The sequence below is a fragment of the Heptranchias perlo genome, unplaced genomic scaffold, assembly GCF_035084215.1.
Source record: "Heptranchias perlo isolate sHepPer1 unplaced genomic scaffold, sHepPer1.hap1 HAP1_SCAFFOLD_507, whole genome shotgun sequence".
In the NCBI taxonomy this organism is placed as follows: Eukaryota; Metazoa; Chordata; class Chondrichthyes; order Hexanchiformes; family Hexanchidae; genus Heptranchias; species Heptranchias perlo.
In genome coordinates, this window is record NW_027139524.1 from 62,023 (window position 1) to 79,265 (window position 17,243).

Genomic DNA, 17,243 nt, shown 5'->3' on the forward strand with positions numbered 1-17,243 from the left:
CTGAGAGAGAGGGGACTGAGAGACACCAGTCAGTGTACAGATATCTCCCTGAGAGAGAGGGGACTGAGAGACACCAGTCAGTGTACAGATATCTCCCTGAGAGAGAGGGGACTGAGAGACACCAGTCAGTGTACAGATATCTCTGGGACGCCCTGTGCGGGAGTAGAAAGGAGAGTGAGAGGGGAGTTCGAGTGGGGTCACATCCCGCACATTCGAATGTCTCAAACGATCAGCCCCCTTTAACACTGCAACAGACACTCGTTTCATAACTGATTCTTCAACCCTTAATTTTATTATTTGTCTGTGTGTGTGTGTGTGTGTGTGTGTGTGTGTGTGTAAGGAAGGGAGTGTTACAGAAGAAAGGAAACAAACTAACACGGGCATTGTTCGTTTTTAAAATATCCGCCAAAGGATACGCCCATCGCAAAATGGTTCGCGTTAAACGTGGGCAGGCTTGGGGGCTGGTGGGCCCCACTCCCTGCGCGTTGCTGCTTTAATTTTAAACCCTCCCCTCCCCCTTTAACAGAACATTGTTGTTGTGGTTGTTGTCGTATTACAGATTTCCCGGGTGGAGTCCGTCATTTTTAAAAAAAAAAGGAAACAGGAGAGAAATAAAAAAAAAAGGAACGAAAAAATACAGGATATTACTCTTCACAGTCTCAAAATACTGGTGCAGGAAGGAGTTTGCCTCAAGGAGGAAGTCGTCATCCGTTACCAGGGGAAACCAGATCTGGCTGCGGAAAGGTCACCGGGCCTATGGAGACCTGCAGGAGGGGGAAAGGAGGAGGAGTTAGTAGATAAAACGCACCAACCAGAGAGAGAAAGTGAGGGGCCGGGCGGGGGCGAGCGAGCTTGCGGGCAGGGGCCGGGCGGGGGCGAGCGAGCTTGCGGGCAGGGGCCGGGCGGGGGCGAGCGAGCTTGCGGGCAGGGGCCGGGCGGGGGCGAGCGAGCAGGGGCCGGGCGGGGGCGAGCGAGCAGGGGCCGGGCGGGGGCGAGCGAGCAGGGGCCGGGCGGGGGCGAGCGAGCGAGCGGGCAGGGGCCGGGCGGGGGCGAGCGAGCGGGCAGGGGCGAGCGAGCGAGCGGGCAGGGCGAGCGGGCAGGGGCGAGCGAGCTTGCGGGCAGGGGCCGGGCGGGGGCTCAATTCCGTCCTGTGCTTCGTCACGTTTCACTCCGTACCTTCGGAATCTCCTGCGCTCTCGGGGACTCGGTGAGTCGTGGCGTCTCTTCCTCACTGGTGATTCGCTGTCGGAGCGTCTCCTTCGGCGTTCCCAGTCTCTACACAATCAAGACAAGGTGGAAGGGGGAGATCAGGCAGCTTTCAGTGTTCAAACTCAAACAGATGCCCCACTCTCCCCATCAATATCCAAACAGTCCAATCCCACTCCCTTTTGTGACTGGGCGATTGGGAAGGGGTCGGGTCCATTGGGATTGTGTACGGTGGGAGTGAATGGGAAGGGGTCGGGTCCATTGGGATTGTGTACAGAGGGAGTGAATGGGAAGGGGTCGGGTCCATTGGGATTGTGTACAGTGGGAGTGAATGGGAAGGGGTCGGGTCCATTGGGATTGTGTGCAGTGGGAGTGAATGGGAAGGGGTCGGGTCCATTGGGATTGTGTACAGTGGGAGTGAATGGGAAGGGGTCGGGTCCATTGGGATTGTGTACAGTCGGAGTGAATGGGAAGGGGTCGGGTCCATTGGGATTGTGTACAGTGGGAGTGAATGGGAAGGGGTCGGGTCCATTGGGATTGTGTACAGTGGGAGTGAATGGGAAGGGGTCGGATCCATTGGGATTGTGTACAGTGGGAGTGAATGGGAAGGGGTCGGGTCCATTGGGATTGTGTACAGTGGGAGTGAATGGGAAGGGGTCGGGTCCATTGGGATTGTGTACAGTGGGAGTGAATGGGAAGGGGTCGGGTCCATTGGGATTGTGTACAGTGGGAGTGAATGGGAAGGGGTCGGGTCCATTGGGATTGTGGATGGTGGGAGTGAATGGGAAGGGGTCGGGTCCATTGGGATTGTGTGCAGTGGGAGTGAATGGGAAGGGGTCGGGTCCATTGGGATTGTGTACAGTGGGAGTGAATGGGAAGGGGTCGGGTCCATTGGGATTGTGTACAGTGGGAGTGAATGGGAAGGGGTCGGGTCCATTGGGATTGTGGATGGTGGGAGTGAATGGGAAGGGGTCGGGTCCATTGGGATTGTGTGCAGTGGGAGTGAATGGGAAGGGGTCGGGTCCATTGGGATTGTGTACGGTGGGAGTGAATGGGAAGGGGTCGGGTCCATTGGGATTGTGGATGGTGGGAGTGAATGGGAAGGGGTCGGGTCCATTGGGATTGTGTGCAGTGGGAGTGAATGGGAAGGGGTCGGGTCCATTGGGATTGTGTACAGTGGGAGTGAATGGGAAGGGGTCGGGTCCATTGGGATTGTGTACAGTGGGAGTGAATGGGAAGGGGTCGGGTCCATTGGGATTGTGTACAGTGGGAGTGAATGGGAAGGGGTCGGGTCCATTGGGATTGTGTACAGTGGGAGTGAACTGGAAGGGGTCGGGTCCATTGGGATTGTGTACAGTGGGAGTGAATGGGAAGGGGTCGGGTCCATTGGGATTGTGTGCAGTGGGAGTGAATGGGAAGGGGTCGGGTCCATTGGGATTGTGTACAGTGGGTGTGAATGGGAAGGGGTCGGGTCCATTGGGATTGTGTACAGTGGGAGTGAATGGGAAGGGGTCGGGTCCATTGGGATTGTGTACAGTGGGAGTGAATGGGAAGGGGTCGGGTCCATTGGGATTGTGTACAGTGAGAGTGAATGGGAAGGGGTCGGGTCCATTGGGATTGTGTACAGTGGGAGTGAATGGGAAGGGGTCGGGTCCATTGGGATTGTGTACAGTGGGAGTGAATGGGAAGGGGTCGGGTCCATTGGGATTGTGTACAGTGGGAGTGAATGGGAAGGGGTCGGGTCCATTGGGATTGTGTACAATGGGAGTGAATGGGAAGGGGTCGGGTCCATTGGGATTGTGTACAGTGGGAGTGAATGGGAAGGGGTCGGGTCCATTGGGATTGTGTACAGTGGGAGTGAATGGGAAGGGGTCGGGTCCATTGGGATTGTGTACAGTGGGAGTGAATGGGAAGGGGTCGGGTCCATTGGGATTGTGTACAGTGGGAGTGAACTGGAAGGGGTCGGGAATTGAAACACATCGTCGGCCCAGTAGCCACAGGGAGACCGGTCGGTCTGGCCCCCGTCTCTCTTCCCTGCACCACCCCCCCACCATTATGGCCGCGGGTGTGTCCTGGGAATGTCATCTTCTCACCGCCTGCCGTAAGATTCCCTGGACTGACGAGGTCTTCTCCGTTCCACTGGCGAGTAACTCAACGACCGAGAATCCCGCAAGGAATCTATCGGCTTCCGGGGACTCCTGGACCTGCTTTCAGGGACCAATGGGAGAGAGGAAGCAATGTGTGAGATGGAGCAGTATCGTCCTCGGGTAATCACGTAACTCACATCTCTCCATCCCCTCTCACACTCCTGTATCTGGGGAGGTCCCTCTAAACCCCCTCTCACACTCCTGTATCTGGGGAGGTCCCTCTAACCCCCTCTCACACTCCTGTATCTGGGGAGGTCCCTCTAAACCCCCTCTCACACTCCTGTATCTGGGGAGGTCCCTCAAAACCCCCTCTCACACTCCTGTATCTGGGGAGGTCCCTCGAACCCCTCTCTCTCACACTCCTGTATCTGGGGAGGTCCCTCTAACCCCCTCTCTCACACTCCTGTATCTGGGGAGGTCCCTCTAACCCCCCTCTCTCACACTCCTGTATCTGGGGAGGTCCCTCAAACCCCCTCTCTCACACTCCTGTAACTGGAGAGGTCCCTCTAAACCCCCTCTCACACTCCTGTATCTGGGGAGGTCCCTCTAACCCCCCTCTCTCACACTCCTGTATCTGGGGAGGTCCCTCTAACCCCCCTCTCTCACACTCCTGTATCTGGGGAGGTCCCTCTAAACCCCCTCTCACACTCCTGTATCTGGGGAGGTCCCTCTAACCCCTCTCTCACACTCCTGTATCTGGGGAGGTCTCTCTAACCCTCTCTCTCACACTCCTGTATCTGGGGAGGTCCCTGTAACCCCTCTCTCACACTCCTGTATCTGGGGAGGTCTCTCTAACCCCCCTCTCTCACACTCCTGTATCTGGGGAGGTCCCTCTAACCCCCTCTCACACTCCTGTATCTGGGGAGGTCCCTCTAACCCCTCTCTCACACTCCTGTATCTGGGGAGCTCCCTCTAACCCCCTCTCTCATACTCCTGTATCTGGGGAGGTCCCTCGAATCCCTCTCTCACACTCCTGTATCTGGGGAGGTCCCTCTAACCCCCCTCTCTCACACTCCTGTATCTGGGGAGGTCCCTCTAAACCCCCTCTCACACTCCTGTATCTGGGGAGGTCCCTCTAACCCCTCTCTCACACTCCTGTATCTGGGGAGGTCTCTCTAACCCCCCTCTCTCACACTCCTGTATCTGGGGAGGTCCCTCTAACCCCCTCTCACACTCCTGTATCTGGGGAGGTCCCTCTAACCCCTCTCTCACACTCCTGTATCTGGGGAGGTCCCTCTAACCCCCTCTCTCATACTCCTGTATCTGGGGAGGTCCCTCGAATCCCTCTCTCACACTCCTGTATCTGGGGAGGTCCCTCTAACCCCTCTCTCACACTCCTGTATCTGGGGAGGTCCCTCCAACCCCTCTCTCACACTCCTGTATCTGGGGAGGTCCCTCCAACCCCCCTCTCTCACACTCCTGCATCTGCGGAGGTCCCTCTAACCCCTCTCTCACACCCCTGTATCTGGGGAGGTCCCTCTAATCCCTCTTTCACTTTCCTGTATCTGTGGAGGTCCCTCTAACCCCTCTCTCACACTCCTGTATCTGGGGAGGTCCCTCTAACCCCCTCTCTCACACTCCTGTATCTGGGGAGGTCCCTCGAGCCCCCTCTCTCACACTCCTGTATCTGGGGAGGTCCCTCGAGCCCCCTCTCTCACACTCCTGTATCTGGGGAGGTCCCTCGAGCCCCCTCTCTCACACTCCTGTATCTGGGGAGGTCCCTCCAAACCCCTCTCTCACTCCTGTATCCCCCGCAGACCCCGGTCAGCGTCCGGCCCTCCCCCGCAGACCCCGGTCAGCGTCCGGCCCTCCCCCGCAGACCCCGGTCAGCGTCCGGCCCTCCCCCGCAGACCCCGGTCAGCGACCGGCCCTCCCCCGCAGACCCCGGTCAGCGTCCGGCCCTCCCCCGCAGACCCCGGTCAGCGTCCGGCCCTCCCCCGCAGACCCCGGTCAGCGTCCGGCCCTCCCCCGCAGACCCCGGTCAGCGTCCGGCCCTCCCCCGCAGACCCCGGTCAGCGTCCGGCCCTCCCCCGCAGACCCCGGTCAGCGTCCGGCCCTCCCCCGCAGACCCCGGTCAGCGTCCGGCCCTCCCCCGCAGACCCCGGTCAGCGTCCGGCCCTCCCCCGCAGACCCCGGTCAGCGTCCGGCCCTCCCCCGCAGACCCCGGTCAGCGTCCGGCCCTCCCCCGCAGACCCCGGTCAGCGTCCGGCCCTCCCCCGCAGACCCCGGTCAGCGTCCGGCCCTCCCCCGCAGACCCCGGTCAGCGTCCGGCCCTCCCCCGCAGACCCCGGTCAGCGTCCGGCCCTCCCCCGCAGACCCCGGTCAGCGTCCGGCCCTCCCCCGCAGACCCCGGTCAGCGTCCGGCCCTCCCCCGCAGACCCCGGTCAGCGTCCGGCCCTCCCCCGCAGACCCCGGTCAGCGTCCGGCCCTCCCCCGCAGACCCCGGTCAGCGTCCGGCCCTCCCCCGCAGACCCCGGTCAGCGTCCGGCCCTCCCCCGCAGACCCCGGTCAGCGTCCGGCCCTCCCCCGCAGACCCCGGTCAGCGTCCAGCTGTCCCCCGCAGACCCCGGTCAGCGTCCGGCCCTCCCCCGCAGACCCCGGTCAGCGTCCAGCCCTCCCCCGCAGACCCCGGTCAGCGTCCGGCTCTCCCCCGCAGACCCCGGTCAGCGTCCGGCCCTCCCCCGCAGACCCCGGTCAGCGTCCGGCCCTCCCCCGCAGACCCCGGTCAGCGTCCGGCCCTCCCCCGCAGACCCCGGTCAGCGTCCGGCCCTCCCCCGCAGACCCCGGTCAGCGTCCGGCCCTCCCCCGCAGACCCCGGTCAGCGTCCGGCTCTCCCCCGCAGACCCCGGTCAGCGTCCGGCTCTCCCCCGCAGACCCCGGTCAGCGTCCAGCTCTCCCCCGCAGACCCCGGTCAGCGTCCAGCTCTCCCCCGCAGACCCCGGTCAGCGTCCAGCTCTCCCCCGCAGACCCCGGTCAGCGTCCAGCTCTCCCCCGCAGACCCCGGTCAGCGTCCAGCTCTCCCCCGCAGACCCCGGTCAGCGTCCAGCTCTCCCCCGCAGACCCCGGTCAGCGTCCAGCTCTCCCCCGCAGACCCCGGTCAGCGTCCAGCTCTCCCCCGCAGACCCCGGTCAGCGTCCAGCTCTCCCCCGCAGACCCCGGTCAGCGTCCAGCTCTCCCCCGCAGACCCCGGTCAGCGTCCAGCTCTCCCCCCCAGACCCCGGTCAGCGTCCAGCTCTCTCCCACAGACCCCGGTCAGCGTCCAGCTCTCTCCCACCGACCCCGGTCAGCGTCCAGCTCTCTCCCACAGACCCCGGTCAGCGTCCAGCTCTCCCCCACAGACCCCGGTCAGCGTCCAGCTCTCCCACAGACCCCGGTCAGCGTCCAGCTCTCTCCCACAGACCCCGGTCAGCGTCCAGCTCTCCCCCACAGACCCCGGTCAGCGTCCAACTCTCCCCCACCGACCCTGGTCAGCGTCCAGCTCTCCCCCACCGACCCCGGTCAGCGTCCAGCTCTCCCCCACCGACCCCGGTCAGCGTCCAGCTCTCCCCCACCGACCCCGGTCAGCGTCCAGCTCTCTCCCAGAGACCCCGGTCAGCGTCCAGCTCTCCCCCACCGACCCCGGTCAGCGTCCAGCTCTCCCCCACAGACCCCGGTCAGCGTCCAGCTCTCCCCCACAGACCCCGGTCAGCGTCCAGCTCTCCCCCACAGACCCCGGTCAGCGTCCAGCCCTCTCCCACAGACCCCGGTCAGCGTCCAGCTCTCTCCCAGAGACCCCGGTCAGCGTCCAGCTCTCCCCCAGAGACCCCGGTCAGCGTCCAGCTCTCCCAGAGACCCCGGTCAGCGTCCAGCTCTCCCCCACAGACCCCGGTCAGCGTCCAGCTCTCTCCCAGACTCCCGTCGGGCACAGACAGCCCCCTTTCCTCACCCTGTCGACCTCACTCACCGCCTGTGAGCCGGAGGGGAGCGCCTCTTGTTATTGGACCTGGGCCGCTGTGCCGAGCGGGAGCGGGACCTGGAGGAGGAGGAGCTCGAGCTGTCGGAGGAGGTGCTGGAGGTCTGACGGCGACGGCCGCGGTTCCGGGGGGGGCTGCGGGCCCGGCTGGAGCTCTGGGGGGCTGGGGCCCCTCTCCTCGGGGGCGATCGGGAGCGAGGCTGGCCCCTGTCGGACGACGAGCTCTGCACCCTTCGTTTTGGAGTGGGGCTGCTGCAAACGCAAGAGAAGGACAGACTGGGTTAAATCATAGAATCATACAAGTTTACAACATGGAAACAGGCCGTTCGGCCCAACATGTCCATGTCGCCCAGTTTATACCACTAAGCTAATCCTAATTGCCTGCACTTGGCCCATATCCCTCTATACCCATCTTACCCATGTAACTGTCCAAATGCTTTTTAAAAGACAAAATTGTACCCGCCTCTACTACTGCCTCTGGCAGCTCGTTCCAGACACTCACCACCCTTTGAGTGAAAAAATTGCCCCTCTGGACCCTTTTGTATCTCTCCCCTCTCACCTTAAATCTATGCCCCCTCGTTATAGACTCCCCTACCTTTGGGAAAAGATTTTGACGATCTACCTTATCTATGCCCCTCATTATTTTATAGACTTCTATAAGATCACCCCTTAACCTCCTACTCTCCAGGGAAAGAAGTCCCAGTCTGTCTAACCTCTCCCTATAAGTCAAACCATCAAGTCCCGGTAGCATCCGAGTAAATCTTTTCTGCACTCTTTCTAGTTTAATAATATCCTTTCTATAATAGGGTGACCAGAACTGTACACAGTATTCCAAGTGTGGCCTTACTAATGTCTTGTACAACTTCAACAAGACATCCCAACTCCTGTATTCAATGTTCTGACCAATGAAACCAAGCATGCTGAATGCCTTCTTCACCACCCTATCCACCTGTGACTCCACTTTCAAGGAGCTATGAACCTGTACTCCTAGATCTCTTTGTTCTATAACTCTCCCCAACGCCCTACCATTAACGGAGTAGGTCCTGGCCCGATTCGATCTACCAAAATGCATCACCTCACATTTATCTAAATTAAACTCCATCTGCCATTCATCGGCCCACTGGCCCAATTTATCAAGATCCCGTTGCAATCCTAGATAACCTTCTTCACTCTCCACAATGCCACCAATCTTGGTGTCATCTGCAAACTTACTAACCATGCCTCCTAGATTCTCATCCAAATCATTAATATAAATAACAAATAACAGCGGACCCAGCACCGATCCCTGAGGCACATCGAACCTGTGTTAACCAAACGTCGGGGGTAAGGGAGCAGCAACACCCTGAACCCACCCTGACCCAGGGTGTAAAGGTGACTCCCTCCCTTCCCTCCCCTCCCCCTCCCCCTCACTGACCGCTGCATTGTCCTCACCGGTTCCTGCGGCCGTTCCGTTCCCTCGGGGGTGACTTGCTGCTCTCGGAGCCAGACGAGCTGGAGCTGGACGGGGAGCCCCCGCGTCCCTTCCGGTCCGGGGGAGCGGGGCCAGAGCTGCCCTTGCCCCTCTCCGCGCTCTGCTGCCCGGCCTTGGGCCTCGGGTCCTGGGGCGGCGAGGGCGAGCGGCCCTTCTCCTCTTCCTCTTCCTCCTCCTCCCCCGCCGCCTCCTTCTCCTCTTCCTCCGAGGGCTTCCCTCCAGGCGGGGGCTGGGAGGGGGACTTGGAGCGCGAGCCCCTGCCCTTCCCGTCGCCGGCCGGAGGGGGAGAAGGGGGAGAGCGCGACCCCCGGCTCCGGGAGGCGGGCGACCCCTGACCCCGGCCCTCAGGCGACTTGGCCACGAGGCCAGGAGGTGGGCTCCCTTCGGACGAGGTCCCCTCCTGCTGCCCTGGGGGCGGCCTCTCCTGTTGCGGCCCCCCTTCTCGGGCCGGCTCCTCAGGCGATGGGCTCCTGGGTCCAGGGGAGGTCTTGTCCCTCCTCGGCGAAGCCTGGTTGCCTTTGAGAAATGGCCGCTCCTGCCTCAGCGCTGGCCCGTCCTCTGCCTGCGACGACGCCCCCCTCCCTGGGGGAGAGGGGCTTCTCCTTGGAGGTGTCTTGCTCTGCCGGGGAGGAGACCACCCTCGCCGTGGCGATGACCTTCCTGTTGCTGGCAGCGACCGGTTACGATCTGGCGATGACCTCTCTGGGGATGATTTGTTCTGCCTTGGCGACGACCTCTCGCGCCTTGGCGACGACCTCTCGCGCCTTGGCGACACACTCCTCCTTGGAGATGGTTTATTCTGCCTTGGCGACGACCTCTCGCGCCTTGGCGACGACCTCTCGCGCCTTGGCGACACACTCCTCCTTGGAGATGGTTTATTCTGCCTTGGCGACGACCTCTCGCGCCTTGGCGACACACTCCTCCTTGGAGATGGTTTATTCAGTCTTGGCGACGACCTCTCGCGCCTTGGCGATGACCTCTCTCGCCTTGGCGACATGCTCCTCCTTGGAGATTGCTTATTCTGCCTTGACGATGACCTCTCGCGCCTTGGCGATGACCTCTCTCGCCTTGGCGACACGCTCCTCCTTGGAGATTGCTTATTCTGCCTTGACGATGACCTCTCGCGCCTTGGCGATGACCTCTCTCGCCTTGGCGACACGCTCCTCCTTGGAGATGGTTTATTCCGCCTTGGTGATGACCTCGCCCTCCTTGGCGACGACCTCCCTCGCCTTGGCGACGACCTCCCTCGCCTTGGCGACGCGCTCCTCCTGGGAGAGGCTTTTGTCTGTCTTGGCGACGACCTCCTCCGCCTTGGCGATGACCTCCTCCGCCTCGGCGGTGACCTCTCGTGCCTCGGCGACGACCCCGCCCGCCGTGGCGAGGCGCTCCTCCTTGGAGATGCTTTCTCCTGTCTTGGCGATGACCCTGCCCGCCTTGGCGACGACCTCTCACGCCTTGGGGTCATGCTCCTCCTTGGCGATGCTTTGCTCTGCCCAGGTGGTGACCTCCCCCGCCTGGGCGACGACCTCTCGCGCCTCGGCGATGACCTCTCGCGCCTCGGCGACCTGCTCCTCCGGGTCGACCCCTTGCTCTGCCCTGGCGACGACCTCCCTCGCTTGGGCCCTGAGGCTGTCCAGCCTCCCCCCTTCCTCGGCGACGACCCCTCTCGCCGGGGGCTCACGCTCCTCCGCGGAGACCTCCCCCTCCGGGCCAGGGGAGAGGAGCCTCGGCCCCTCTTGGGCGACTGCCTGGCCCGGTCGTGCCACCTCCCCCGGGACGGGGACGAGCCCTCGCGGCCCGGAGAGCCCCTGGCGGGAGAACGTCGGCCTCCCCTGCCCCGCTCCAGTGAGCAGGACTCCCGCCTGTCGTTCCAGCGGGAAACATTGTGCTCGCTCCTCCGGGCCGGGGAGAGGGGAGCCGACTGCTGCTGTGACCTCTGGACCGGCGATGCTTCCACCGACTTCTGGAAGACACAAGGGGACACAAATAAAGGGGCTTTCACAAACCAGGCCTGTGTTCTTTAAACCTCCCCACCATTTCTCCCGAAGGGCATGGCTCATTTCCGGCCAGTCATCGAGATAAAAAGAGACGACGCAGGGCAGCGCCAAGATTGAAAAGACGAGACAAATGCAGGCACCACACTTCAGGAAGGACGTCAAGGCCAGAATGGGACCAGGGATGAGGGACTCAAGTTATGTGGAGAGACTGGAGAAGCTGGGATTGTTCTCCTCAGAGCAGAGAAGGTTAAGGGGAGATTTAATACAGGTTCAAAATCATGAGAGGTTTTGATAGAGTAGAAACTGTTTCCAGTGGCAGGTGACCAGAGGACACAGATTTAAGATAATCGGCAAAAGAACCAGAGGGGGAGATGAGGAAAATGTTTTTACGCAGCGAGTTGTGATGATCTGGAATTCACTGCCTGAAAGGGCGGTGGAAGCAGATTCAATAATAACTTTCAAAAGGGAATTGGATTACATTACATCAAATTTACAGCACAGAAACAGGCCATTCGGCCCCACTGCTCCATGCTGGTGTTTATCCTCCACCCGAGCCTCCTCACTCCCGACTCCATCTCACCCTCTCCTTCTATTCCTCTCTCCCTCATGTGTTTATCCAGCTTCCCCTTAAATCCATCTACACTATTCACCTCAACTACTCCTTGTGGGAGCGAGTTCCACATTCTCACCGCTCTCTGGGTAAAGAAGTTTCTCCTGAATTCCCTATTGGATTTATTAGTGACTATCTTATATTTATGGCCCCGAGTTCTGGTCTCTCCCCACAAGTGGAAACATCTTCTCTCCGTCTACCCTATCGAACCCTTTCATAATCTTAAAGACCTCTATCAGGTCACCCCTCAGCCTTCTCTTTTCCAGAGAAAAGAGCCCCAGCCTGTTCAGTCTTTCCTGATAGGTAAAACCTCTCAGTTCTGGTATCATCCTAGTAAATCTTTTTTGCACCTTCTCCAGTGCCTCTATATCCTTTCTATAATATGGAGACCAGAACTGTGCACAGTGCTCCAAGTGTGGTCTAACCAAGGTATATGGAGAGCAGAACCGTGCACAGTGCTCCAAGTGTGGTCTAACCAAGGTATATGGAGAGCAGAACTGTGCACAGTGCTCCAAGTGTGGTCTAACCAAGGTATATGGAGACCAGAACTGTGCACAGTGCTCCAAGTGTGGTCTAACCAAGGTATATGGAGACCAGAACTGTGCACAGTGCTCCAAGTGTGGTCTAACCAAGGTATATGGAGACCAGAACTGTGCACAGTGCTCCAAGTGTGGTCTAACCAAGGTTAGACTTGAAAAGGAGCTATTTGCAGGGCTATGGGGAAATGAGCTGGGGCAGTGGGACAGCTCTTTCAAAGAGCCGACACGACGGGCTGAACGGCCTCCTTCTGTGCTCTGTGATTCGATAAGCTTGGGCCTTTGGTCCGCAGGACTGGGGTAATAGCAGAGAGACAACAACACTCTGGGTCGTGCAAACAAGGAAAAGGAACATAGAACGCTGAACTCCGAGCGCAGGGGCCACAAACCCCAATTAATTAGCCCCGACCCCCACCGTGAGGCTGGAGGATGGAAGATTCCGACCCTTCCCCCCCACACTGGCTACGGTGGTGTCGAGGTGACTGGACTAAAAATCCAGAGAACGTGGGTTCAAATCTCACCGTGGTGTCTGAACTCACTTCAAAAAGATCTGGAAATCAAGGGCGGGGGGACCAGTAAAAGTGGCCGTGAATCTGTCAGATTGTCGTAAAAACCCCAACTGGTTCACGAATGTCTTTTAGGGAAGGAAACCTGCCGTCCTTACCCGGTCTGGGCCGATATGTGACTCCAGTCCCCACACCCAACCTGGCTGACTCCTAACTGCCCTCTGAAGTGGCCCAGCAAGTCACTCGGTCGCATCAAGCAGAAGGCGGCCCATCACCACCTTCTCGGGGGGCAACGAGGGATGGGCAATAAATGCCAGCCTTGCCAGTGACACCCACATTCCATTTAATCTCCCCCCACAGCCCATGTAAACACTCCCCTATCATGGACTCCCCCCACCCATTTAATCTCCCCCCACAGCCCATCTACACTCTCCCCTATCATGGACTCCCCCCACCCATTTAATCTCCCCCCACAGCCCATCTACACTCTCCCCTATCATGGACTCTCCCCACCCATTTAATCTCCTCCCACATCCCATGGACACTCTCCCCTATCATGGACTCCCCCCACCCATTTAATCTCCTCCCACAGCCCATCTACACTCTCCCCTATCATGGACTCTCCCCACCCATTTAATCACCTCCCACAGCCCATGTACACTCTCCCCTATCGTGGACTCTCCCCACCCATTTAATCTCCTCCCACAGCCCATGTACACTCTCCCCTATCATGGACTCCCCCCACCCATTTAATCTCCCCCCACAGTCCATGTACACTCTCCCCTATCATGGACTCTCCCCACCCATTTAATCTCCTCCCACAGCCCATGTACACTCTCCCCTATCATGGACTCTCCCCACCCATTTAATCTCCTCCCACAGCCCATCGACACTCTCCCCTATCATGGACTCTACCCACCCATTTAATCTCCCCCCACAGCCCATGGACACTCTCCCCTATCATGGACTCTCCCCACCCATTTAATCTCCTCCCACAGCCCATGTACACTCTCCCCTATCGTGGACTCTCCCCACCCATTTAATCTCCTCCCACAGCCCATGTACACTCTCCCCTATCATGGACTCCCCCCACCCATTTAATCTCCCCCCACAGTCCATGTACACTCTCCCCTATCATGGACTCTCCCCACCCATTTAATCTCCTCCCACAGCCCATGTACACTCTCCCCTATCATGGACTCTCCCCACCCATTTAATCTCCTCCCACAGCCCATCGACACTCTCCCCTATCATGGACTCTACCCACCCATTTAATCTCCTCCCACAGCCCATGGACACTCTCCCCTATCATGGACTCTCCCCACCCATTTAATCTCCCCCCACAGCCCATGTACACTCTCCCCTATCATGGACTCTCCCCACCCATTTAATCTCCTCCCACAGCCCATCGACACTCTCCCCTATCATGGACTCCCCCCACCCATTTAATCTCCTCCCACAGCCCATGTACACTCTCCCCTATCATGGACTCTCCCCACCCATTTAATCTCCTCCCACAGCCCATGTACACTCTCCCCTATCATGGACTCTCCCCACCCATTTAATCTCCCCCCACAGCCCATGTACACTCTCCCCTATCATGGACTCTCCCCACCCATTTAATCTCCTCCCACAGCCCATGTACACTCTCCCCTATCATGGACTCTCCCCACCCATTTAATCTCCTCCCACAGCCCATCGACACTCTCCCCTATCATGGACTCTACCCACCCATTTAATCTCCTCCCACAGCCCATCGACACTCTCCCCTATCATGGACTCTACCCACCCATTTAATCTCCCCCCACAGCCCATGGACACTCTCCCCTATCATGGACTCTCCCCACCCATTTAATCTCCTCCCACAGCCCATCGACACTCTCCCCTATCATGGACTCTACCCACCCATTTAATCTCCTCCCACAGCCCATCGACACTCTCCCCTATCATGGACTCTACCCACCCATTTAATCTCCTCCCACAGCCCATCGACACTCTCCCCTATCATGGACTCTACCCACCCATTTAATCTCCCCCCACAGCCCATGGACACTCTCCCCTATCATGGACTCTCCCCACCCATTTAATCTCCCCCCACAGCCCATGGACACTCTCCCCTATCATGGACTCTACCCACCCATTTAATCTCCCCCCACAGCCCATGGACACTCTCCCCTATCATGGACTCTCCCCACCCATTTAATCTCCTCCCACAGCCCATGTACACTCTCCCCTATCATGGACTCTCCCCACCCATTTAATCTCCTCCCACAGCCCATGTACACTATCCCCTATCATGGACTCTCCGCACCCATTTAATCTCCTCCCACAGCCCATCGACACTCTCCCCTATCATGGACTCCCCCCACCCATTTAATCTCCTCCCACAGCCCATGGACACTCTCCCCTATCATGGACTCTCCGCACCCATTTAATCTCCTCCCACAGCCCGTGTACACTCTCCCCTATCATGGACTCTCCCCACCCATTTAATCTCCTCCCTCAGCCCATGTACACTCTCCCCTATCATGGACTCTCCCCACCCATTTAATCTCCTCCCACAGCCCATCGACACTCTCCCCTATCATGGACTCTCCCCACCCATTTAATCTCCTCCCACAGCCCATCTACACTCTCCCCTATCATGGACTCCCCGCACCCATTTAATCTCCTCCCACAGCCCATGTACACTCTCCCCTATCATGGACTCCCCCCACCCATTTAATCTCCTCCCACAGCCCATGTACACTCTCCCCTATCATGGACTCTCGATGGGCGTCCCACCCCTCCCCACCACCCATACCCACCTCACGTTTACCCCTGCCCACGCCGGGGCTGGGACTCCCGCTCTCACTGCGCTCCCTCCCGCCGGCTTTCTCCGGCGAGGGCTTGGGAGCCGCTTCTGCTGCCCGATCGTCTCCCTCGGACCTGGCCGCGGGACGGGGCGAAAGGCTGGCTCTGGCCGGCGCCTGAGGGGCTTTGGGAGGTGCCCGTGGGCTCCGGGACCTGCAGGAACAAGAGAAAAACACAACAGAACAAGCCCCAGGTCAGAACACGCAACATTTCCGCCTCGCCAGGCCCGACGGGAGCCACTTACAGGCTCCAAAAGGCACGAACTACCCGTCCCCGTGTTCCACGGCAACTGGCCTCCCGCCGGGCCCGAGCCTCGATGGTCAGCGTCGGCGGCCTGTTCTCCCAGGGACTGTCGCCTAGTCGATCGCCTTCCCACACTGTCCAACAGTGCTGCTCAGTAGATGATTTCCCCCCTCCCTCCCTCACCCCCCGGGGAGACTGTCCCACACCGGGCCCCGGGGGGCTGGGGAGATCAGATCATTCGGCACAGGCCCGGGATGGAGTTCAGGTCTTTCCTGATGGTTGTGTGGAGCTCAGTCCCAGTCTCATTTACCATTTGAGCCGTGGGTTGGGGAGGGAAGGGGGGTGGGGGGGGGAAGAGAAGAGAGCCTGTAGATCCAATTCGGAACATAGAAACAGGAGGAGGCCATTCAGCCCCTCGAACCTGTCCCGCCATTCAATGGCTGATCTGTGACCCAACTCCATGCAGCCCCACATCTCTTAATACCTTTGATTAACAGAAATCGATCAATCTCAGATCTAAAATTAACAATTGAGCTGGCATCGACTGCCATTTGTGGAAGAGAGTTCCAATCTTCTCCCACCCTTTGCGTGTCGAAGTTTTTCCGAGCTTCACTCCTGAAAGTCCTGCCTCTGATTTTCAGGCTCTGTCCCCCTCGTCCTCGACTCCCCAACCAGCGGAAATAGTTTCTCTCTCTCTCTACCCCATCAGTTCCCCTTAATATCTGGAAAACTTCGATCAAATCATCTCCTTAATCTTCTAAATTCCCAGGAATACAAGCCTCATGTGTGTAATCTCTCCTCGGAGATTAACCCTTGAAGTCCGGGTATCATTCTAGTAAACCTACGCTGCACTCCCTCCAAGGTCAATATGTCCTTCCGAAGGTGCGGTGCCCAGAACTGCTCACAGTACTCCAGGTGCGGTCTAACCAGGGTTTTGTATAGCTGCAGCATAACTTCTGCCCCCTTGTACTCTAGTCCTCCAGATAGAAAGCATTCCATTAGCCTATTTGATTGTTTCTGTACCTGTCAATACCCAACTACAAGTCAGTGCCTTCCGCAAGGTGGGCGGAGGCAAAGATTTTACCCGGTTGAACTTGCTCATGCCCACCTGATCAAACGTACGCAACCTAACATTTTTGGGCACAGCAGGGGGCTGAGCTCAACACAAGGGGCGAGGCACTTACCTGCTCCGCGATGGGGAGGAACTCCCGGAGGAAGAGGAGTTCTGGGAGGAGGACGAACTGCGCACTCTCCTATGCTTGCGAGGCGGAGACTGACTCGGGCTCCTGAGAGGCAAAGATCGGCAAATGAATACAGAGACTTCACTTCACTAAAACACTCCCGAAGAAAGTAACAACCAAGTCACCTCAGTCAAAGATGGTGGAGCGGTTGAATGCATCACCCGCTGAGGGATTGTAACTGTACATGGCAATCAGGCGTTGGGTAATGGAGACTGTAATGTTAGACTGAGATCCGGAGTTGGGTAATGGAGATTGTAATGTTAGACTGAGGTCCAGGGTTGGGTAATGGAGATTGTAATGTTAGACTGAAATCCTGGGTTGGGTAATGGAGATTGTAATGTTAGACTGAAATCCTGGGTTGGGTAATGGAGATTGTAATGTTAGACTGAGATCCAGGGTTGGGTAATGGAGATTGTAATGTTAGACTGAGATTCAGGGTTGGGTAACGGAGATTGTAATGTTAGACTGAGATCCTGGGTTG

At 58.8% G+C, this 17,243-nt stretch overlaps 1 protein-coding gene across 5 annotated transcripts in view; it reads right to left on the bottom strand.

The window, feature by feature from the left end:
• Positions 1–273: 273 nt before the first annotated feature.
• srrm2 (serine/arginine repetitive matrix 2) overlaps positions 274–17,243 on the bottom strand; it is a 43,750-nt gene continuing 26,780 nt past the window's right edge. Inside the window, exons 9-16 of one of the 5 annotated variants that reach the window (XM_067979791.1) lie at positions 16,706–16,807; positions 15,233–15,431; positions 9,835–10,739; positions 8,737–9,510; positions 7,297–7,557; positions 3,300–3,413; positions 1,177–1,275; positions 274–764 (exon numbers count right to left, since the gene is read on the bottom strand). In XM_067979791.1, the coding sequence (XP_067835892.1) occupies positions 755–764; positions 1,177–1,275; positions 3,300–3,413; positions 7,297–7,557; positions 8,737–9,510; positions 9,835–10,739; positions 15,233–15,431; positions 16,706–16,807 (2,464 nt within the window). In that variant the 3' untranslated portion in view covers positions 274–754. Of the gene's footprint in view, positions 765–1,176; positions 1,276–3,299; positions 3,414–7,296; positions 7,558–8,736; positions 10,740–15,232; positions 15,432–16,705; positions 16,808–17,243 lie in introns of all 5 variants that reach the window. The other 4 variants (XM_067979790.1, XM_067979789.1, XM_067979788.1 and 1 more) reach the window with 4 other exon arrangements.